This window comes from Pelodiscus sinensis, chromosome 2 (genome assembly GCF_052426305.1).
Source record: "Pelodiscus sinensis isolate ZL-2025 chromosome 2, ASM5242630v1, whole genome shotgun sequence".
Taxonomy (NCBI): Eukaryota; Metazoa; Chordata; order Testudines; family Trionychidae; genus Pelodiscus; species Pelodiscus sinensis.
Window position 1 is genome coordinate 184,434,057 of NC_143053.1, and position 22,949 is coordinate 184,457,005.

General features: G+C 43.6%; 1 protein-coding gene across 1 annotated transcript; it reads left to right on the forward strand.

Annotated features, from left to right (window-relative positions):
• The first annotated feature begins 560 nt into the window (after positions 1 to 560).
• On the forward strand, positions 561 to 22,664 carry MTURN (maturin, neural progenitor differentiation regulator homolog). The gene is made up of 3 exons (XM_006120908.4): positions 561 to 959; positions 6,705 to 6,827; positions 16,252 to 22,664. The coding sequence occupies exons 1-3, from the start codon at positions 798 to 800 to the stop codon at positions 16,360 to 16,362; spliced, it is 396 nt and encodes a 131-aa protein (XP_006120970.1). The 5' UTR covers positions 561 to 797; the 3' UTR covers positions 16,363 to 22,664.
• The last annotated feature ends 285 nt before the right edge of the window (positions 22,665 to 22,949 follow it).

Sequence of the window (22,949 nt, forward strand, 5' to 3'; positions counted from 1 at the left end):
CTCTATTTAAACAATGGAATTTGTGGTTTGTGGGCCAAAAGGTAACAGGAGCCAATACAGGACATACGATGGGCTTCAGTGCCTGCCTGCAACATCATTACAAAAGGCAATTTTGGGTTCCAGATTTTTCTTTGTGGTGCAAGAGCAGTCAAATGTGTTCTCTGTTTACACAGTGGAATTTGGGGGAGTTGGTAGCAAAAATTGGCTGGATGGATCCTGCAGGATTCAGATGCTGAATCCAGCTTTTCGCTCGGGATCTGGAGCTTTTAGGTGGAGTAAGAGCATCTGGTCTCTATTGAAGCAGTGGAATTTGGGAGACTGGGTCCAAAAACTGGCTGGATCCAGCGGCCAAATACGATTTTTCGCAGCCAGGATGCTGCCGGGTGTGGAATTTTTGGATGCCCGCGCGGAGACTCGTTCCCTGCGCAGCCCCGCGGCATTGGGGGCGCTGGGGAGGCCAAAATTCCCTGGCTGTGGCCGAATCCGGGAAGAGCCGGCCACATCCAGCTTTTACCCGCACCCGCAACATGACCTGCACACCAGCCACCCCACGCAGCCGCGCTCAGCCAATGTCAGACTCCGGCAATACCGGGAGCAGCAGCAGCAGCAGCAGCAGCAGCCAGAGGAGGAGGAGGAGGGCGCCCGGGACGCGCGGCATGTAAACAACCCGTGCAAGTTGGCAAATAATGCGGAGCGAGAGCCGCCGCCCGAGGTGCTGAAGTGGGTGCGGGAGCGCCCCGCGTTGGCGAGCGAGCGAGCGAGCGAGAGGCAGGGCGGCAGGGCGGCAGGGAGCGAGCATGGATTTCCAGCAGCTGGCGGACGTGGCGGAGAAGTGGTGCTCCAACACCCCCTTCGAGCTCATCGCCACCGAGGAGACGGAGCGGAGGATGGATTTCTACGCCGACCCCGGCGTCTCCTTCTACGTGCTGTGCCCCGACAGCGGCTGCGGGGACAATTTTGTAAGTAGCCGGGCCGCGGGGAGGGGAGGCCTGTGCTGCTGCTGCCGCTCGCTCCGGAGCCCCGCACCCTGCCGGCGCGCCTGGGACCCCGCCGGGAGCCGCCGCCCTGCCTGCCACTGACCCGCCCCCCTTCCCGCCCCGCCGCCTGCCTTGGCTCCTGGGGCGCAGTGGGCGGACCGGGGCCGGGGGCAGGGGCTGAGCTGCGGGCAGAGCCCGGCGAGGGGGCAGGGAGCCCGCAGCAAAAAGCTGCAAAATGGAGGCTGGTGCTGGGTGGGTGCAGGCTGGGCTGCCGGGGAGTGGGGAGAACAATCAGCCCCCCCCCCCCACCCCGCCCCAGGTAGGGCAAGGAGCCACCGGGCCCCTCGCAGTACCCCTATGCTGCTAGAGCTGGGAGGAGTTGGGGGTTGGGCGAGGATGCAGGCCCCAGAGGGCTGAGGCGGCTCCTGAGGCCCCTTGCTCCTGCGCTGTGGTTTGCTTGTGGCTTGTGCACCACAGTGCGCTGCCCCCCTTGGCTGTGGTTGGGGGGCTGCTTTGCTGTCGCAGCAAATGGAGAACGTAGAAGAATAAAATGGAGTCAGAATGACAGGGCTCCCGCCCCCTCTTCCCCCCACCCCCCCGTGTCCCATGGCCTCTCTGGGGCTGGGTGTGTGTGAATTTTCTCCTAGTCACTCTTGATCCTCCAGGACACTGTTTCCGAAGTGGGCTTCCCCACGCCTAGCTTGGTTCCGGTGTGGTGCGGGCAGGTGCTGGCCTTTTCTCTAACCCTCACCCCTATGCAGCAGCTTCAGCTTTCTGCTCATCCTGGCCTGACGAAGTTCAGCAGTGAGTTCATACAATGATGGTAACAAAAATGGCTTCAGGATCAAAAGGGTGTTGTTAACCGGGACCAAACATCATAGTGTTGAATGGGAAAACTTAGCTGCAGGGTTTATAAATTGTAAAGGTCTAGTTCAGTACACTTAGCAGGATGATTTTTTAAAAAATGGCTTTGAGCTTTATTGGAGAAATGCCATGGTTCTAATTCAGAGCATCTTCCATCCCTCCATCTGCTATACAAATGTTAGCAAGTTCCCCCTCATAAAACCTCTGATAGGTAGGTGCAGTAAGAATCCTTTTTACAGCTGACAAGGTGCAGGTAAGTGACTTGCCCAAAGATGGAAAACCCAACCTGAAGATACTTATTTATCACATTGTGCAGATGGTGATGCAGAATTACAAGGAGACAATGTACAAGAGTTTAACTGAAAGACTAATGTATCCATCAGCTACTCTATAACAAAAGTCTTGATTCTGCCAGTGTGTGGAGTCCCTTTGGCCCATTGCAGAACTGGATCCTGACACCCCACTCCTGCAAAAACACCAATGCATTTGTGTGCACAACTCCCTGTAGGACCAAAGCTAAATGCCACATATCTTTCAACTGGATCCCTCTAGGTGGGCCTCTGTGGCCACGCTAGGGCCCTGTGGCAATGCCAAGCCCCATGGAAGTCAACTTTGGGGGCACTCAGGTAGATACAATTGCAGGACCTGGATATTAAAGACTGTTATTCCATTCAGGGATTCTAATGATATCCTGCATCAGAGAAAACACATGTGTTTTTTATTCAGGTTGTAGGGTTATATAATCCACATTAATTGATTAGTTGAAATCTAGTCAATTAAAAAAAACCTACAAAAGTACAAGTAGTTTCAGATCTTACTCCTTCCAAGTGCCAACTTTTGTGATTTTTACAACCACATTTTTTCCTTCCTAGGAGTTCTGTTTGAAAGGCTCTATCCCACAACCTAAAGATTCCAACAGTGAAACTGTGCAAAGGCTTAATATATTGTCTGGTGCACAAAGGAAACAAACTAAAAAATGGAGAACTATGTTTCTTCCATCTCTTTCCGTCCCCCTAAGTTGTGCTATGAGCATTAGTCCTCTTGCCAAAAAAAAAAAAAAAAAAAAAAGACAGGAATGATTTTTTTTCCTCAGTTGATGATGTCTCTTTAATATAATAGCTCAGAATTAATAATGATCTATTCACCATATCAGTTATCCCAAACTGATACACTCACTTTTACAGATTCTTTTTTTATAAAATGCTATAAAATACAGTTTTCAGTATATATGGAACTGTGTATTGAAGTTCATTTTAAGAAAACAACAAAAACCTGAGGCCTGATTCACATTTGCACTAAGGACCCTTCCTACCTATGGCTCCGGATACATGAATGGGTCTAACTTTAATTTACCTCAAATTTCAGGTCCATTTTCAGTGCCACAATGGTGTAATTCCACATTAAGGTCTCTTTGCACTGCCAAGGTGTTGCAAAGGGGTCAAAGAGCATGTCTGCACTGCACATGAAGGTGTTTGATCATAGCATAGGTAGGCATATCCATGCTAACTTGAATTTAGCTAGCATGGATAACAAATCAGGCCTGCACTTGTAAACATTCTGACTATAAATGAGAAGCGAGTACACTACATAGTATTTTGATCACCTTTCTTTATACGTTGAGTTCATAATGAGGAAGAGACTTCAACAGAGTATATATGGCAGAGCTCTGCAAACTATGGGATGCGCCAATCAGGGGGATGCAGAGGAATATCCGGGGAAGTGCAGTAAGGCCCACACCAGTTACAGTGGGAGGCAGGAAGAGAGCTCTTACCTGTCCCCATCTCTGCTCTGGCTGTGGCACCAGTACCTGTCCCTGTCCCCAGCCTTGGCTGTGGCTCTGTTCCCAGCCATGGGCCCAGCTGTGGCTTTGTTCCTGCCCCCAGCCTCAGCTCCTGGCTGTGGTTCTGTTGCCAGGCTGGGAGCAGAGCTGCACCTGCCATGGGCCATGCTGTGGCTCTACTTCTAGGCCTGAGGCTGGAGTTGGCGACAAGTCCCCATTCCTAGCCCTATTCTGCTCCTGGCCCCAGACCCACTCCCATCCTCAGCCCTCTTACCCTGTCTGCATTTGCCTGCAGGAGCCACAGTCCCGTTCCTGAAGGAGTGTGTGTGGACAAGGACAAGGAGGGACACGACCCTGAACATTTTGGGGGCCACTGACATAGAGGGTGCCAGAGATGTATGTGATAAATCATGAATTTGAAGGATAAAATGACTAATTTGAGGAGTGTGACAGAAGGAATAGGAAGACATGTCAGGGCAGGAGGTAGTTGAGAAACTGAAAAGAGAATAATTTTAAATCATGTATTAGATCAGAAATTCTCTGAAATTCCTAGTGAAGTCCACAAAGCACTAGTCAGCTGTCTAGGAGCAACTGACTAGTTAGTAGGTGTAGGTGATTCCTTCTAGGTTACACCTACTGAATTCCTTTAAAATAATCTAAAATATATTAAATATTTTGCTAATATTACTTTCCTGCTTAAGCATCTGCTCTAATTGTTGCAGGAATATTGTGTGATTGTAAATGCAAAGGATGTGGTCTACAAAGCAATCTCTGTTAAGATGTGGTTCACACCATGTAAATATTTGAGAGCTCCAGTATTGCATAGTTTTAATTACATGAAAAGATCACATAGGGCTAAATTTTAAATATTTAGGTGCCTTGCAATGCAGATAGGCACTTAGTGACATCTTCAAAAGCACCTGAGGTGTCTAACTCCACTAGACACCCATCTGTACATTAGATGCCTAAGTACCATTAACATCTGGGCCCTAATTTCTGGTTGTGTAAGTTTTAGTGGCCTCCCAAACACTTCACAGGATTTGCTATATAACCTTTATGGATGAGGGTGAACTAGGGATATGTTGGCTGTGTCTACACTGGGCCACTTATTCCAGAAAATCAGCCGCTTTTCTGGAATAAGCTGCAAGCTGTCTACACTGGCCCTAGAATTTCCGGAAAAGCAACAACACTCTACTGTACAAAATCAGCCGCTATTCCGGAAAAGCTACGCTGCTCCCGCTCGGGCATAAGTCCTTATTCCGGAAAAGGGCCAGTGTAGACAGCCCAGTAGTCTTTTCCAGAAAAAAGCCCCGATCGTGAAAATGACGATCGGGGCCCTTTTCCGGAAAAGCGCGTCTACATTGGCCACAGATGCTTTTCTGGAAAAAGGGCTTTTCCGGAAAAGCAGCCTGCCAATGTAAACGCTCTTTTTCCGGAAATACTTATAACGAAAACTATTCTGTTTTAAGCATTTCCGGAAATTCATGCCAGTGTAGACACAGCCGTTATGTATAAGCTTTTGCTACACTTAATGTTATAGACTACACTCATTTTCTCCCCCCTTCCTCTCTGCCTGTAAATTTTTTAGCAGACTGGCCAGCAACCCGGCTCAGTCCTTGCTCATGCCGGGCCCGGGCCCTACTTCCGCTGCGGCTGTGCATTTAAAGTGTATTAGGACCTAGGTGGGCAGGCAGCCTGGATTAGTTCTGGCTCACACCAGGTCCGGGAGCTCAGACTACCTCCCTCCGGACAAGGGCTGTTGCCACCCTGCGCTGTGGCCTCTGTATCACAAGCAGCAGCACAGGGCAACAGTCAGTCAGTCTGCAAGGGGAGCTGGTTTTTAAACTGGTTCCCCTTGTGGACCAGCTCCCGCCTGGCATCCCATGCTGCTGCCTCTGGATACAGAGGTGGCAGAGGGCTCCTCGGGAGTGGAGCTAGAGTGCACTGGCTGTCGGCCCCCCCCCCCTTTGGGTACTATAGAATAGTCGAGTAACTGATAAGAATTCATGAGGTTACTCAACTGTTCAATTAACTGATATTTAACATTTCTAGGGTGGAGTAAGTTATCTACTATATATTTGGGAGATGTTGTCTGTCCATCTGATTGTTCAAGATCTCCTCCTAAGCAGTAAGAGCTAGGACCACCAAATTCCTCAGATCTTAACATAAAGCAAAGTCAAGGTTTGGTTGTGCCAGGAAAACAGGATGTGCCTGGAATGGGATTGGTTCTCATAAAAAAATACAGAAAAGCAACAGAATCACCAGGCAGGTGAAAGGAGCTGGCTGGGGCCATGTTCCCTCCACTCCCTGTCTGGGACTGCCCCAGCTCCAAGCTTCTCACCCCCACAGGCGCCCATTAATACCACAGAAGAGTGCGGCTCTCAACCACTTTCCAAAATCTTGGGAGTGGCCCCCCCTGGGTTATTGCCCACCCCGGGTTACAGGATAGGCTGAAGGCGTGGAGTTTCATAAAACCAGGCTATGGGGCAGGTCAGAGTATCTCATGGACATACTCGGTGTTCTGTTTCTTGTTCAGCATCGTCAGAGTTGTTTACCAAATTCCATTTAAAGGATCAGTGAGGTTGCACGTGTGTTGCTGGGGGCATTGTTATTGTGACTGATGCATAAGAAGGAAAAACCGCAGCTTGACTTTCAGATCCCAAGCTGAGTTTGCAGGGCTGGTGTTAATGGCGGTTTTATTTATTTGTAACATGATATACATGAGGCAATGTGTAGATGGGGCATGTGTATTTGGGACATTCTGATTCCCCACCTTGGTTCAGTAATGAAAGGTATATTTTTTCTGATTTATTTCCAACTTTTCTTTCTTTTCCCTATCTCCAGTATATCGTGTTAGTGCAACCAAGTTTCATTTCTGGAGGCTGCTTTAAAAAGGCACATCCATGTTCAGTTCCTGACGTATCCTGCAATATTCGTATCCCTAGTCAAATTTAAATTGCAGGTCCAGGTCCACGTACACCTTGCCAAATCTTTAAACCTTCTTACCTTATAAAATCATATGAAAAAGTCCATATGAATTCCTATTCATTCTTGTTCTTTCTTTCATTGTTATTGGCTTTTAGCATGTGTGGAGTGAAAGTGAGGACTGCTTACCGTTCCTACAGTTGGCACAGGACTACATCTCTTCCTGTGGTAAAAAGACACTCCATGAAATACTGGAAAAAGTCTTCAAATCTTTCAGGCCGGTAGGTGAATGTTTTATGTCTATATATTTACTATATTTGTAATTTTAATAAAACATGCCATTGAGAACAAGACAAATTTTTCACAGTGACTTATTTGTCCTGTCAAATAGCTCAAACAAGTTAACAGCAAGTAGAGGGAACTGGTTCTTGTATATGAGATGCCTTTTTTATTTCTAGTTCCTTATTTGACAAATTGAGATTCCCTGCTGTTGTGGGAGGCAAATTGATGTCCCAGCCAGCAGAGCTGGCACTGCACCCGGATGATGAATTGTGTGTGGTTGATCTAGCACTGAGTATGAAGAATGGAATACTACACTCCATGTGGAACTTGGTGGCAGAATCATTTCCTGGCACTGGAATTTGGGAGTTTTTTCAAGAATTTGTATAAAGGAAATACAGTTTGGGGAAGCTAAAGGAAATACAATTTTGTGTTTCAAACTGTTTTCAGAATTTAGCATTTAGGTCACCTGATGTTTGAGAGAGCTCAGGATAGCTTCTCCGAAAGTGAATGGAATACTAATCGTTTGACTTTGTTTTTATTATTTTGCTCTTAACTTTTCCTGCTCACCAGTCCTTATGTAGCACCAATATTTGTGAGGCTAATATGCCTCATGTTACTTCACTAGCCATCTGCTGCCAGAGATCTTTATTAAAACATGGCTTTGTCAAGGTGAAGCGAATTTGTTGGTCTCAGCATAGTTCCAACTGGACATTTGTTCTTACTGAACCTCCACATAATACAGTATATTGTCAGCTTCTCCTTTTGAGTGGGCTAGGACTGGAATAACTAAAGAGTAGAGGTTAATTGGCAGAGTCAAATGCTTTTACTCTGCTTGATCATGTCAGTAAGTGGAGCTGGTTATCATGGTTTTGAATTGTTGGTGAAAAATGGAACATTTTAGACAACTTTTTTCTCTTTTGGATGATATTTTGATCAGCTAGTCATGAGGACTAAACTTCATGCCAAGAGTTTAATGCAAAAGGCAAGTGGCCAGGAGTGTGCCCATTAAATACTGGGCCTCATTCTACTCTGTGTTGCCAGCCCACACTGCTTTGTTTACTTAAAGGACTCCCCTTGGCTGGAAATGGTGAATCGGAGCCAATGGGAACTATGAGGCTCCGTGGCTATGGACACTTTGAGTAAACAAGGTAGAGCGGGCCTGCTAGTAGCTTTCCGGAAGTGGGTCTGTGGCCCACTTTGAGAAACACTGAACAAAAGCAGTGGTTTCAAACCAAATTAGTTAAAGGATTGCAAACCCCAGTTTGGATACTTTTATTTCTGTTTAAATCAGGTTTAAGTTTAGCTTAAGGTCTATTAAGGAGTTGCTTTAAAATAAACCAAATAAAGCTGCTCTTAAACTGAAGAAATAAAAGGTAATAGAGTCTAAGAAATAGATTTTTCTGAGGCCAGAAAAGACCATTGTGATCATCCAGTTTGACACAAGCCATAGAATTTCAGAGTAATTCCTGCATAGAGTCCATACATTCTGGTTTAGCTACAGTGTATCTTTTAGAGTGATACCCAGTCTTTACTTAAAGACTCCACATGACTGAAAATTGTCCATATCCCTAGATAAATAGCCACTGAAAAAAGTTCCGCTCACTTGAAAACTTGCTCCTTATTTCTAGTTTGAATTAGTCTAGCTTCAGTTTCCAACTAATGTATCTTCTTTGCTAGATCAAATTACCAGTGTTCTCTTTGCCATGTACTTATAGACTATGATCAAGTCACCAGTTAACTGTCTCTTGGACAGACTAAATTGAGCTTCTTTAGTTTCTTCCTATAAGGTAGATTTTCTAGACTAGTACAGGCAGTCCCCGACTTACGTGGATCCGACTTACGTCGGATCCCTAGATACGAACGGGGTGAGGCAATTCCCGCACATGCGCAGCAGCATTCCCGGGGCTCGGGGCTCGCTCACCTGGGTCCTAGGATCCTCCTCCTCCTCGGGCCGGCTCCGACTGGGGTCCCGCAGAGCTGCCGGGCAGAGGAAAAGTGCCTCCTCCCACCCCCCTGCCAGCAACAGGCTGCCCCCTCCCCTGAGCAACAGGCTGCCGAACAGACAAAAGCAGCCTCTCTGCCCCTCCTCCCCTCTATACATGCCGGGCTCCCGGAGTGCAGCAGCGTCCCCGGGGCTCGCTCACCTGGGTCCTAGAATCCACCTTCTCCTCCTCTTCAGCCGGCTCCAACTGGCCTCTGCCTGCAGCAGCTGGCCACAGGGACAGGGATCCCGCAGAGCTGCCGGGCAGAGGAAAAGTGCTTCCCCACGCCCGCTGCCCCCCCCCCCCCCCCCCCGTGGCCTCGCATCCTGCACGCCTCCCCCCTCCCCCCCTGCCAGCAACAGGCTGCCCCCTCCCCTGAGCAACAGGCTGCAGAACAGCAGACAAAAGCAGCCTCTCCGCCCCTCCTCCCCCTATACATGCTGGGCTCCCTGGGCAAACAAAGACTCCACCAAAACAAACAAAGTGCTGGCCTCATTGTGTTAGCAAAAAAAGGACCCTCCTCCTAGAACCCTGGGTGGTGTGTGGAAATAAAGCTATTAGCTCAAAGCATGGTGCAGAGCTGTTTGGTATTTGATGAGTTACTCCTTTAGTCCTGAGTTTGTCACAGGGACAGAAATAGATGTGAAATCTTCTGAACAGGGGAACAGACAGCAAAACAAACATTAGAGGGGAGTTAACCTTTCCCTATGCTATCCAAAACTAAAAAAAATGTTTGGCTAGAGTTTCCCCTACAATATGTACCAGTTCCGACTTACATACAAATCAACTTAAGAACAAACCTACAGTCCCTATCTTGTACGTAACCCGGGGACTGCCTGTAGTTTTCAACCTTGTGGAGTGCAGAGCCCATTTGTAAACCTTGATTGCCTGTCATGACCCTGTAAATAGCTGAAGCGTAAAAACCTCTCGCTCTTTAAATATTTCTGACCCACAATATATAATATATATCTGAACATAGTAAGTACACTGTGCATACCACAGGAGTAGCTCTTGCAGGTCCTCTCCCACAGAATTGTCTGGGCTTGGTTCCCTGCTCCAGGCATTGCAACCTGGTGCATAGGGTTGCAGTGGCACTCACATTTGGCCCAGCTAGCCCCCCATTGTCATGGATGAGGGGGCATCTGGGCATTTGGCCCAGCCAGCTCCCCTCATGAGCACTGTGACCCTTTGTACCTGGTTGGGGAGCTGAGCCAGCAAGCTCATAAGACCAAAGCCACAGGGGGTGTCACTAGAGGTGGGGTAAGTGAGGTGCAAGTTGTGCTACATATTCCCTCTCCACACACACAAGGATCTTTCATGTGACTCTTTTGACACATTCTGGCAGCTTAATTTAGAGTTCTGACGTGCAGGTTGAAAAACCAGTTCTGGGCCTCAGGTCACTTTTATAGCTGTATTTACATAGGAGTTTCCACTGGTATAATTAAACTGCTGCAAGTTTGTATATAGGAAAGTCATGACACTTAGCTATTTATTGGAGAGTTTTTCTTCTGTTGCATATTATGGAGTAAGGCAAGTACATGCACAGCAAGATTTTTTGTTTTTAAAATACAAGCAGTGGAACTTTTATCAGCTACCCTGTACCTGGAAACTAGGGATATAAATTTTCGATTAATTGGCTAAACGAATAGTCGATGCAATTTGCATCGACTATTCGATTAGTTCATAAGGAAGCGTCCGCCTTTGAAATATAGCAACAGCCTCAGGGCTTTTGCTACACTTCAATGGCAAAAGCATTGCAGGGAGCACAGGACCAGTGGGAGACTCAAGTGCTGCCGATTTGAAATGCCGTGGGGAGCACGGTGTCAGGCTCCATGTGGTGTTTCAAAGTGGCAGAGCCGCATGGAGCCTGGAGTCAGTGGGGGAGTTGGGGACTCTGGTTCGGGGCTCCACGTGGTGCTGCTCCTTTCTCTCCCTGCCCCCCTGCTGCCTCTTTCTAATAGAGGCAGCAAAGGGAGGAAGTGACTAGTCGACTAGTGATTCACATCCCTACTGGAAAGAGGAATTTTCAAATCCTTGTGATTTTTGCAAAATCAAAACCAGTTTTCATCAGCATCTCAGAAGACACTTTTCCTTTCCCTGGGAATGCTCACCCTGTCATGGCAAGTATTGAACCCTTTTCACTTCCACACTAGATTATTTTTAACAAATGATAAGAAAATATATTTCATGGAATAAGGAAAATATTTATTTTGTATGTTTTCACTCTCAAAAATGACTGATTCTTTATGGTCAAACTTAATGAAAACATCACTCTCAGACAGAGACCAGGCCAGGCAAATTTCAGCTCAAACAATGAAAGCCAAGAAAAGTTATATTCTACTAAAAATGGGGTCTAGGTTTTTAGGAGTGACTAATAATGTTGACTGTCCAATTTGAAACCTTTCAAAGGGGCCCAATATTCAGAAGGTGAGCAGTCATCACTTTCAAGCTGGGAACTCAGTATCATTAGAGACACTTCTGAAAATCTTGAATAGGATTTTTAGAATGAAAATAGTTAGGCAACCTGTGCTATAGCTTTAAAAACAACCCGTAGTACCATGGCCCCTAGCTAAGGGTATGTCTACACTTGCACCCTAGTTCGAACTAGGGATGCAAATGTAGGCATTTGAAATAGTCCATGAAGTGGGGATTTAAATATGCTGTGCTTCATTAGCATGATCTCGCTGGCACGTTACTCCGATCAACAGCTGTTTCGAAAGTGAAAGTGCGCGCCGGGACGCGTTAGTTCAAACCAAACCCCTTGGTTCGAACTAATGTTACTCCTCAAAAAATGAGGAGTAACATTCGTTCAAACCAAGGGGTTTGGTTCGAACTAACGTGTCCCGGCACGCACTTTCACTTTCGAAACAGCTGTTGATTGGAGTAACATGCTGGTGGGATATGTAAATCCCGCTTCATTGACTATTTCAAATGCCTACATTTGCAAACCTAGTTCTAAGTAGGGGGCAAGTGTAGACATACCCTTAGAGACTAACCCACTGCCTCAGATGAGCAGAGAGACTAACAGCAGGGGTTCTCAAACTTCATTGCACCGCGACCCCCTTCTGACAACAAAAAATTACGACTTGACCCCAGGATGGGTAGCAAAGCCTGAGCCCAAGCCAAACCCCAAATCCTACCACCCTGGGTGAGGGTGCAGGGCCAAAGCCCAAAGAGTCCAGTACCAGGCAGGGGGCCAGTAACCTGAGCCCCATTGCCCAAGATGAATGTCTTTGGGGTCCCGACCCATAGTTTGAGAACCATTGCTCTAGTGCTGTTGTGCCTTGCTCCTAGATCTGAGGATTTCCAAGTGCTTTGCAAACATTCATTCAATTTCACTCCAACTCTGTGTGATTCATTGACAATAAAGAGGGATATACACATCTCTTGCTGAGGTATTGTGAGGTTTAATTAGTTAGGCCCCAGACGGCTCTCCACTTGTCTGTGCGGAGATCTTTTCCCAGTGTATCTGTGAGGTGGAGCAGCTAAGGAGGGAGTGTAGCCTACATGACAACATTCCTTTCCACACATTCCTCTTCTTGCACCCACTATGGAAACCCCCATGTTAGTCCATCAGGATCGAGATTTTATTGAGCTTTAGAGGGAGCTGTGATGAGGAAAACCAATGTCTGTAGAATGTCCTTACATGGCTTTTAACTCATGCTTAACAGGTCAAGTTACAGCCTGGATTCCCCACTAAGTTTTAATTTAGTCAGTTTGGTTTGTATGAAAGGCAGTGTGACTAGACTAAATGTCTAGACTAGACTTTTAAAATGTGTTAGCTGCCACATGTTAGCTAACATCACATCTTTAAATCCTAGTTTGGATGAGGCAAAGTGTCCCTGATGGCTTTTCTATGAGGAGAGTGAATTGAGAGAAATACCGTGAGTTTCCTGTAGGGATGGGAAAGGTTAACCAGTAAGCATCATTCTTTAACTGCTGAGGCTTACCAGTTCTGATTAACCTGTAGCGGCTGCTCCAGCCTCATGCGTCCCACCACAGACAGGCGCTCTGGTCATCTGGAGCAGTGTCTGTCCACAGTAGGCAAGGGTCTTCCCACAGACAGGGGCTTCTTCAGCCCCGCTACAGATAGGGGGAGCAGTTAACCTGTTAAACAATACATGTAATTAGTTAAACAATTAAATAGGATTTTACATCCCTAGTTTCCTGGGCTTCTAATCAGCTCCCAGGGCTTTTATCTACAGGAGGTTACAGTTTACCTATTCTTATTTAAAGAGATTGTTATTTATTCACTGCGTACCCAAAAGTATTCTGGGCCCCATATAGACCAATAAAACAAAACATTGCCTCTGCCCTGTTGTTCTGAATCTGTAAGGCTGTATCTAGACTACATTCCTCTTTCGAAAGAGGAATGTAAATTAGGTAAATTGAAAGTGCAAATGAAGCGTGGATTTAAATATCCCATGCTTCATTTGCCTATTTGCATCCGATTGCTGTTTTGAAAAGGGGTATTTCGAAAGTGAAACCACAGCCTACATGTGGTTCTTTCGGGAAAAAAAACCAACCCCTTTTTCAAGAGAACCCATACTCCTCATTTTTCCAGCAGTACGGGTTCTTTTGAAAAAGGTTTTTTTTTTCAGGAGAACGTCTAGACTGCAGTTTCACTTTTGAAATACCCTTTTTCAAAACAGCGATCGGATGTGAATATGCAAATGAAGCATGAGATATTTAAACCACGCTTCATTTGCACTTTCGATTTGCCTCATTTACATTCCTCTTTCGAAAGAGGAATGTAGTTTAGACATGTCCTCGGGGTCTAGATTAGAGTTTATGGTCTAGGTACATCCATAGTTCCCTCTGCCATGTCTCTAATGCATCTCCTGTAGAATGTTGATGGAGAGTAAATGTAGATCATTTTAACTTTCAGAATAGCCTATGTTCCCAATGCTAGCAAAAAATAAAACAAATAGTAAAATCCCCACAAAACTCATTGATTTAATGGTATTGTGCATCTGTGTTTCATCTCCTCAAACACACCTGAGAGTAGAATCATTTATATTACTTAAGCCACATATGTACATATTTTAATACTTATTTATTAGATTTCAATAACATACATTATCACCAACCCTTAGATCTGCCCTTTACAAACTATTGGATTATTTGGATGCCACTGTGAGTATACAAGACACTTTGCACTGGTTAAAATATATGTATAAAAAAAAAATCTCAGGACCATAATCCCTACTCAAAGCATTTATTTACAATTCAGTCATATGCCCTAAATATAAATGACTGTTACTCTTCTCTGATTAGATGTACCGGCAACATCTTTCTGCAAATTCCAGTCCTCCAAGAATAAGTGCTACTTTCAGTATGAAAGATTAAATCCAAGTAGGATGTTTTCTATGTAAAGCTGATATGCCTTCTGTCTTATGTAGGGGTATGTCTACACTGGGAAGGTTTGGCAGTGAAAATGCTGTCGACAGGCAAAAGTCACCAAAAGTGAAAACTGGTCAAACCGTTTTTTCTGCCTCCCATTGTCAACATTTCATAACCACATTGTTAGCACCCTGTCGGCAGTGAGAGAGAACTGAAAACCGATCAGACTGTTTTTTCTGCCTTTCGTTGTTGACATTTCATGGCCACATTGCTAGCACCATGTCATGGTAGCAAAGCAGTATCGGTAAGCATCACATCCCTGCGCTTCTTGGGATTTCCTATGAGTTCCACCACAACATTTTCAGCTGCTGGGAACAGAATCATGAGTAGCTCTGTGAGCTCTCTGTGCTGAGGAATGTCAAAGCAGTGCACCAGTCTTTCCAGTCCTCCCCCTGCAGCAGCAGTCTGTCTGTGGCTGTGTTCCTAGTGCAGGGCAGAACAGGAGCGCTTAGGCTTCTAGGCCACGTAGGCTCAGATCCTCAGAGGCATTTAGGGACCTAAAATCCATGGATTGAATCCCCTAAGGATTTCAGAGGACTAGCAAGATGCTTCTTTGGGGTAGACTCCTCATTTAACTAATTAATTTTAGATAAGGAGTTGTAGGAGTGTGAGAGAGATCTATCTATCTAATCTATCTATCTCCATCCTCTCATTATGGAAGTGGATCCCTATTTGTTTTTTGTTTTTTTACCCTCATTATATGTTTATATCTGTTTATACTTCTTGTGCTTCATTTTGCAGAAGAAGAGCTAAAAAGTTCCCTCATTCCCAAAATGAAGGTTAATATTCTCATTTATGTGGTTAGTTTTCCCGCAGATCAAGAGATGGTGGGCCCAATACCCATGAGCTTCGTTGGGCCCAAAGGCCACAGCTGGGTATTATCTGTGTATCCAATGTATAGTTTTTTGAAAAACTAACTTACATTTTTAAAAATTGGCTGTGTAGTTTTCCCTCTCCTAGAGGAGATGCTTGTTTTTGCCCCTCCTGTGAAGACAGCAGGTGCATCACTCCCCAAAGAAAGTGCATCATGCATGTAGGGTTGCTCTTTCAGTCTTGGCAGGGTAAATACTTACTATTACAATAATGCTTAGCACATGATTATGCTTTGCAGATATTAATAGCTATTTAAGTATGTTTTGTGAAGAGTCTGGTATGAGATTTTCAAAACAGATGCATTTTTAGACTGGGATGTGTTTACATATTCTTGAATTTCATTGACTTGCCAATCTCTTTTTAGAGGAAAGGGAAAAGTTCAAATAGTTTTTCCATCTTCCAAAACAAAGAGTTGCCATGACAGTGATCTGAAACATTATAGAGCTGAGTCATCCAAACTTTGCCCAGCTGAGAGATGTATTGGTACCTTGTTAAGGAATCTAAATCTAATTTGCAGAAATTTGAAAGGATTGTGGGCCAACTTTGATTTTCATATGCAGCTATTTCTTGCTATGACTATTGAACCCTGCATAAAATGCTCCCACTTGACTGAGAGAGTGAATAGTTCCAGAGGAAGCAATTGCATGCTGGGATCATGTGTCTTTTAGGGCTTTAATACCTATGGCTCCCCCATCTAATTCAGTCTGCTGCACTCTGGCCGTTCCTGTGGATAGGGATAGAATGGTTTCCTTTTTGGTGCAAAAGATCTCCTCTTATGGTTACTGAATGCAATGCAAACAGAGAATACTACATAGGGTCTTTTTTAATTTAGAGCATTGGTTGTATTACCTACCCTGAGCATTCAAAAATCATGACTGGCTAAAAAATCATAAAGTGTCTTTTCCTCCCTACTCCAAAAAACGTTTGGGGATGATTTTATTTGTACATTGGTTTCTGAGCCTTCAGGGTGCACTTGGTTCACATTTTGAAGTTTTGTTATACAACCATGAGGACTGGGAATTTACTTAAAGAAAGCTGAGATTCTCACATAGTCTCGTGACTCTGGGGCTTTCAGGAAAAAGCCAAATATTGGGGTGACCATGGCATCAGTTTGATCTTTGCCATTGATTATTATACCTTCCCATTTTCTCTTCTTTAAAAATAGTTACTGGGGCTTCCAGATGTCGATGATGATGCATTTGAAGAGTATAACGCAGATGTAGAAGAGGAGGAACCAGAAGCCGATCACCAACAAATGGGTGTCAGCCAGCAGTAATTATATGAGGAATTAAAAGATCTCAATCACTTGATAGCAGGTGGGGTCCTGTGCTCCTGCGTTAGCATTTTTGAATTAGCGCATCACATGGGAAACTTGGCTCCCAAAATTTAAGTTTAAAAAAAGTTAATAAAAACATAAATATCTTTGTGATGAGCTTTGCTAAGAAGTGACCTGATTTTCACTCCTGTTTCAGTGGGGTTTCTATGGCGTCGTCTTGGTAGCATTCTGCCATCATTAATTTAGAACTAGTTTTGTCGCTGACTGTCTCTTTGACTTGTGTTTGAGAATAACATTTACTGACATGAATGTAGAGTACTTTGAATGTAGGAACTATTGGATAGTGTGTAAAGTACTCACATATGATCTTATGGAGGAAAATGAATGCAGAGAATAAATGCAATCTGCACTTTTTCGTTTTAGTTCATTTTTTCCCCCTGTACTGTCAGACAGAGTATCAAATTGAGAGCTTTTGCCTATATAGCACCAGTTTCTTAATGGTTAATATTGCAGAAGTGCACATAAAGTGCAGCACATTTTAATTTTTCTTAACACCACCTGAATGTTCAGGTGCTGGGTTAATCACTGGGAACAGTTAGGACATTTGTGTGATTAGGACATGTGATAATATATATTGGTACTTTGATGCCATCTGTAGTAAAGCCAAGTGCTGTTTTAAAAGAAATTGAATGAGTTGAAAAAATGGCCATTGTGTATTCTGCTCCTGCACGAAAATCAGCTTAATTGGCTTTTAATAAAACAATGACATTATTCAAATCTTGCAGCATCCTGAATTAAAGAGCAACTTAACTTTGGAGCCCTAAGGATATAAACCAGCACCTGGCTCTTTAAATTATAATAGAATCTTTCTTCACTCTGGGCTTTGTTCTTCAGTGTCTTGTACCTAGTGTAGCTATTCACATTTTTCAAAGTAGGTGTAAAATGCTACCAAACCAGAAAGGTAGGGCCTGATTCTCATTCAGGCCCCCTTTATATTGCTCTCACTGTGTAAAAAAGCCACAAAGGGAAAACGGATATAATTTATGCCCACCTTTAAGGTCCCATTACATTGCCTAGGGTGAGTTCTCAGTTGATGTAAGTTGCCAAAGGAATGATGACAGTTTCCATCAGCTGAAGATCTGTCCCCCGGAATGGTGGAATAAGTTTTAGTGTAAATTAAAATAAGACCCTTAGCATTTTACATCTCATTTACCCAGATGTGAATGACTTCCAGGTAGATGTCAGATGGTAAGGACACACAGCTCTTAATTTACTCACCTTTTATTCTGAAAATTTAAGAAAGGGGATTCCATTCTCATACAGCAATTTTCCACTATATAAGAAAGTATTTCTCAATGTCTGTTTTTAGACAACTTTTTTTAAAAAACAAAATGTACATCACAAACTTCAAAGCCCTTTAATACAGTGTTAGCTTTATACAAATTAACGATTAGTGATAAGAAAATGCTTGGACAATTCTCAGAAACAATTGACCCCCTTTAAAAATCCCTGTTAGTAGTAGTATTTCCTACAAGTTATGTTTGTAAAGGAAATTGTTTTAAAGGTTAGTTAAAGAGTTCATTTTCTTGGTGACTTGCATGTCTGATGAAGGTTTAGGGGATGCATAAAACTTAATTTTCTAATAGAGGCAAAACTTTATGTAACCAGGATGGAAAATGGTATTTGAATATGCACAGAGGTGTCTGCAAACACTGTAAAAGTCTGCGTTTAAGAATATCACAAAATAGACAAGAAACCAACCTTAATGAAACTTTGTATATTCTCTTGGCATGCAGGCATAAACATGATAGTCGCAACACATTTTCTATGGACTAGTGATGTGAGAACTGTGGCAGTTCACGTATAACACTGTATAGCAGTAATAGGCTTTTTGCTTACCAAAATAAAGTGTAATACCAGTGGTTTCCATTCCTGCGTTAAGTACCCAAGTTTTTCTTTCCATCAAAAAGAGACTTTACACAGAGGCAACCTTCAGAGGAGTCTTTTGGGGGTTACTTCCATAGAGTCTGATCTTTTGATTTCAGCTCACACAAATAGACCTTTTGGGACTGATTTTCCTCTGCTTTGAACTGAAAGTAATCATTGTTTGCACCTGTGCAAGGTGGGGATAAAATACTATCATTCTGATTTGCTGGCTATTTAGACTGATTTTGTATAAATGCAAATGATTATGCACACAGCTTCTGATTCTCTCTTACAATAAGGCCCCTTTGCACTGCTCTAAGGTGAGCATAGATGTAATTTGTAGGAGCCTTCATGCAAATGAGAATCAGGCCATTTGAGTGCAGTGGGACTATTTCTGTGACTAAGAACCATTTAAGTGAATGAAGAATGGAGGGTCCAGCCCTTTTGAACGACATACAATGGAGTCGTGATATATTCTGCACTTTTCTACCTTTTGCTTGCATTTTGATTGATGCTGATCTGCAAATGAACTGTTGAGTATTAACATGGTTATAAGCAAACATGAAGCTGTAATTTATGAAGATAGATACATTATTTCCTGTATTCATTAATTTTTGTTTTTATGTTGAACTTTGTATTCCATGTGAGTGATTTCTGCAACTTTCCTAGGGTTCTACCCTGCAGCTTTCACTCCCATTAAATTCCCCTTGAAGCCCATAAGAATTTTGCCCAAATGAGGACTGCATATCAGGTTCCTGAAAGGGCCCAATCCTGCAAAGTCCCTGTCTCCCATTGATTTTGATGGGAGCTAAGCTTGTTGAATCACTGCTAGGTGAGGCTATTACCATGCACCATTTAAAATAAACTGAAATTTGATATAGAGAGGATAAAATATACATTTACAGGCGTATTAAATGTGAAAGAGCATGAATAGGGAATGTATTCTATCAAAAAATATTGGTTTCTTAGGCTTTGACCATATCCATTTCAGTGTTATTATGGTATTGTTTCTTATTTATCAAACAATCCAAGAAATGCTGAATTATTTAGTGGAACCACAAGGTTCCATACTTTCTATTATTATATACTTCTTCTCACTTCCCTTATCTGAGTTGGAATTATTGGCCACTTACCTAGTAAGTAAAAGGAGGGAGGCCAGGCCCGGTGAACAGAACACCCGGCCCTGTATACACACATGGGGAAGCACATGCAAGCTGGGAGCCTGAGTCAGGGACTCTGGGGTTTCTTATTAGCTCTTCCAGTGACTCAGTCTTGACTTTAGATGAGTCACTGGGATTTCTGGGGGAGCCTGTGAGAGGAATGGATCCAGATCCCAATGGGTAATGGGTGCCTAACAGCCATATTTTCCTTGGAAAATCTCCTGTGCTTTAGTTTCCCAGACTGTAAAATGAGGATGATGGTAAATGTTTACTCACCCATATAAATATGCTTTGTGACTTAGGGATGGATTCTGGTAAGTATTTTACTATTGTCAATCCCCAAAGCAGAATAGAATGTTGGTGAAAAGAAAGTAAAAAAGCATTGGCCAAACAAGTCTTTTTCCATGTAGTGGTTTGATTTTCTAACTCAACATACATGTACCAGAACAGTGATGATCAGTCCTGACTCTTTGGAATCCAAGCTGCATTTTTGTGATGAGCTTGGGGAGATCCAGAAATAGATGCAACATTGGGGAAAAAATGAATAGCTTTTATAAATATTACAGCTATGTTATGGTGGGATGAGGATATCTCAGGGCAAGAGGCTAGAATGACATCTTTCAGGAAAAAGCCAGGATTTCTGAGAAATCACAGACCTAGTTCCAAGCGGTCTGCTTCTGGATCCCATGCAGTCCATAAAGAAACAGCTACCTGTTCCTGTATGGTGTCCAAGGGGTGTATTTCTGTATAAGTTAAAATTAGCATAAAGAGTGATAAACATATAGGGTGATGGGGGAAAGGGTGGAGAAAGGGTTAACTTAGGGCCTGTCAAGACAATAAGCACTGTAGTGATATAGCTATGCTGCCCTAGCTATGCCAAAATAACCTCATAGTGTAGATGCTTCCTGTGTTGATGGAAAGGCTTTTTTCATCATTGTAGGAACTCCACCTCTCCGACCAGTGGTAGGTGGGTGGGTGAAAGCATTCTAACTGGGAATTCATAGCTTTGCTGACCTGGACTCAGAGGCATGGGTTTTTCACACCCCTGAGCACTATAGCAGTGTTGACCTAAGAGCAGGCCTAAGAGACCGTTTTTCCTGGTGGTGTTATTTATTTGCAGTGAGGTAGGCATCTAGGAGCTCCAACCATGGATCAGAATTCCATTGTTCTAGGAACTGTCCAAACACAGACCAAAAAGACCCCTGGATATAAGCAATTCATTTTAGAGACAAACTAAATTCTGCAGTTCTGTGTTCACAAACAGTGATGCATGGAACTAACTACCATGCATGGTTTTAATCAGTAACTTGAACCTCTCAGGTCCACCATGTCCACATTGCGAGCCCTATCCCTTAGTATTTCTCAGCTAGTCAGTTCCACCCCCTTTGGGTAGCTTTGTGCCTTTGAAATCTGTAAGCTCATAAAATGCAGCTTTTGGTGAAAATAATTGTAGCTAGATTTCCTTTATCAGTGGCCTGTGCACATACTATTTCAATTTCACCCTGTGTTGCAGGATGTGCCATTTGAGTCAGGGAGCAGGAGTGGGGAAGGGGTTCTGCAGCGAAGTGGCTTGTAGCATATCCAGCCCCAGCTGTAGTTCCTTTTTAGTAAGTTGTGAAAAGCCATCCCTGTAGTTTGCAGATGGCTGTTGCACAGAAGCATTGAATAGTTGTCCAAACCTTCTCAATAAAGAGGACTTCTAGTAATGTTTTACCAGGACCCAAGACTGAAGCACGCTGGTCAAGGTTTGATCATAAGTGACTAGTAATTTTGGATGTCCTGAGCCATCTTAATAAGGCTGGATTTCCAGGAAGTGCTGGAAATGAAGTCCTTTCAAGGTGTCCCATGTTAGACACCTAAAAACGAAGGCATCTGAAATCACTAGTCACTTGAAAATCTTGCTCAGCCTGGGGTTCCAGCTCTGAAGATTGAGTAGCTCAGGAAGAAGCAGGCACTGTGTATCCAGCATCTGTGTACTCTGTTCTGAATTGTGCTGAACAAGGGAACATTTTTATTGGTTGTTTTTTAAATCTGATAAAGCCCTTTTCTTCCAGCCCACTTTGGCAATATGAGTTGCCAGTTGGAAAATGATGTTGCCTGATTCTTAGGCAGGAATGACTGAAGGAAGTGAAGTCATTATAACTCCTATCAGGCTCTCTGTGGGTGAATTTCCCTGGAAGCAGTGGGGCTCTCTCTGTGAGTGAAGGAGTAGGATTGGCCCCTACATTTCCAAAGAGGGTTACTACCATAAAACACACAATGGGACAGACCGATCATTCTGTAGTTCCTCAGTACCTAAACTTTGGCGTCGAGTCCTCTCTGAAACCAGACACTACCCTTCTGGGATTTTAATCAGCCTTGAGCTGAAATTTACCAGATTGCATTGTTGGTATCTGATGTCCATGGAGATGCACATTGCACACCGTAGGAGATTTGTCCCACAGCCCTACTCGCAATGACCAGTTCAGTACTAAATTGTCAGTCAAATGCATTGTGGAGTTTAAATCTCCTGTTTTATTATTTCTAAAGGGTATTGTGCATAAAGATTCATCTGTTATAACAAACGTTAGTTTTAATAAAGCCATGTAACATGGCTTCATCAATCAGCACTCAGTTGTAAGCAGGAATATACAGAATATCACAAATAGTGTTCATTTGCCTCTAGAAACAGTGCTTTGAGCTAGCCAGTACTGACCACGGGAAAGCTACATTGGTTTCATGTAAAATACTTTGAGCTTTTGAAACTCCCTTTCTGTACTGACATACCGTTATTTATGTAGACAAAGATATGTGGTAACATTGCATGTAAAGGGTGTCTACTTTCGTCTTTAGGGAGTAGGGAAATAAATGTCAAAGCTGGAGTTCAGTCTAAATCAATTTTGTTGTCAAATTTTACTATACTATTTGTTGGGTTCAGTCCAGCCAGCAACATGACAAGCAGAAATAACTTTGAGCCATTTGCCATGCAAAACTGTTTTTAGTGTGGTTTTTCTCATTTTCTTGCTGGAAGATTTGTCTCTCTTTGTGACTACAAAGCTGTGAAATGGGTTGCCAAAAGATGTTGCCCTTTTGTTAAATGCTTTAAAAGGTGTGAACTTTCTATGGAACCCTGTCTATTCTTCCATTCCTACTTTTTGCTCCCCCAAGACCTAGGCATCAAATCCAACAATGTAGTTACACCATAAGCTTGCCATTAAAGAGCTTACCAAACTTTGATGACTTCTGGATTCTTTTCTGTGAGTGAAATAAGGCAAAACTGTGGTTCCAGGACAGAATATACAACTCAAAGAACGTGCTGAGAGAGAGAGAAGGAGCTGGGTATGAGCTTAATATCTTCTGTGCAGCACCAGTGTGTGATGGAACAAGTACAGTATTTGCAAATGTAAGGCACTGAATGAAAACTAGTTTTAAACCTTACAGATCAAGCTGTGTCTTGGGAAGCAGAATTCAGGACTACTAGCTGTTTTCAGCTAAATGGACCAATAGTGAATCTCAACATTG

Excerpts from the sequence above, each read along its gene's own strand:
- MTURN (XM_006120908.4), top strand. The coding sequence starts at position 798 with ATGGATTTCCAGCAGCTGGCGGACGTGGCGGAGAAGTGGTGCTCCAAC. Across the intron at positions 960-6,704 it reads GCGGCTGCGGGGACAATTTT|CATGTGTGGAGTGAAAGTGA; the intron begins GTAAGTAGCCGG and ends ATTGGCTTTTAG. Across the intron at positions 6,828-16,251 it reads TCTTCAAATCTTTCAGGCCG|TTACTGGGGCTTCCAGATGT; the intron begins GTAGGTGAATGT and ends CTTTAAAAATAG.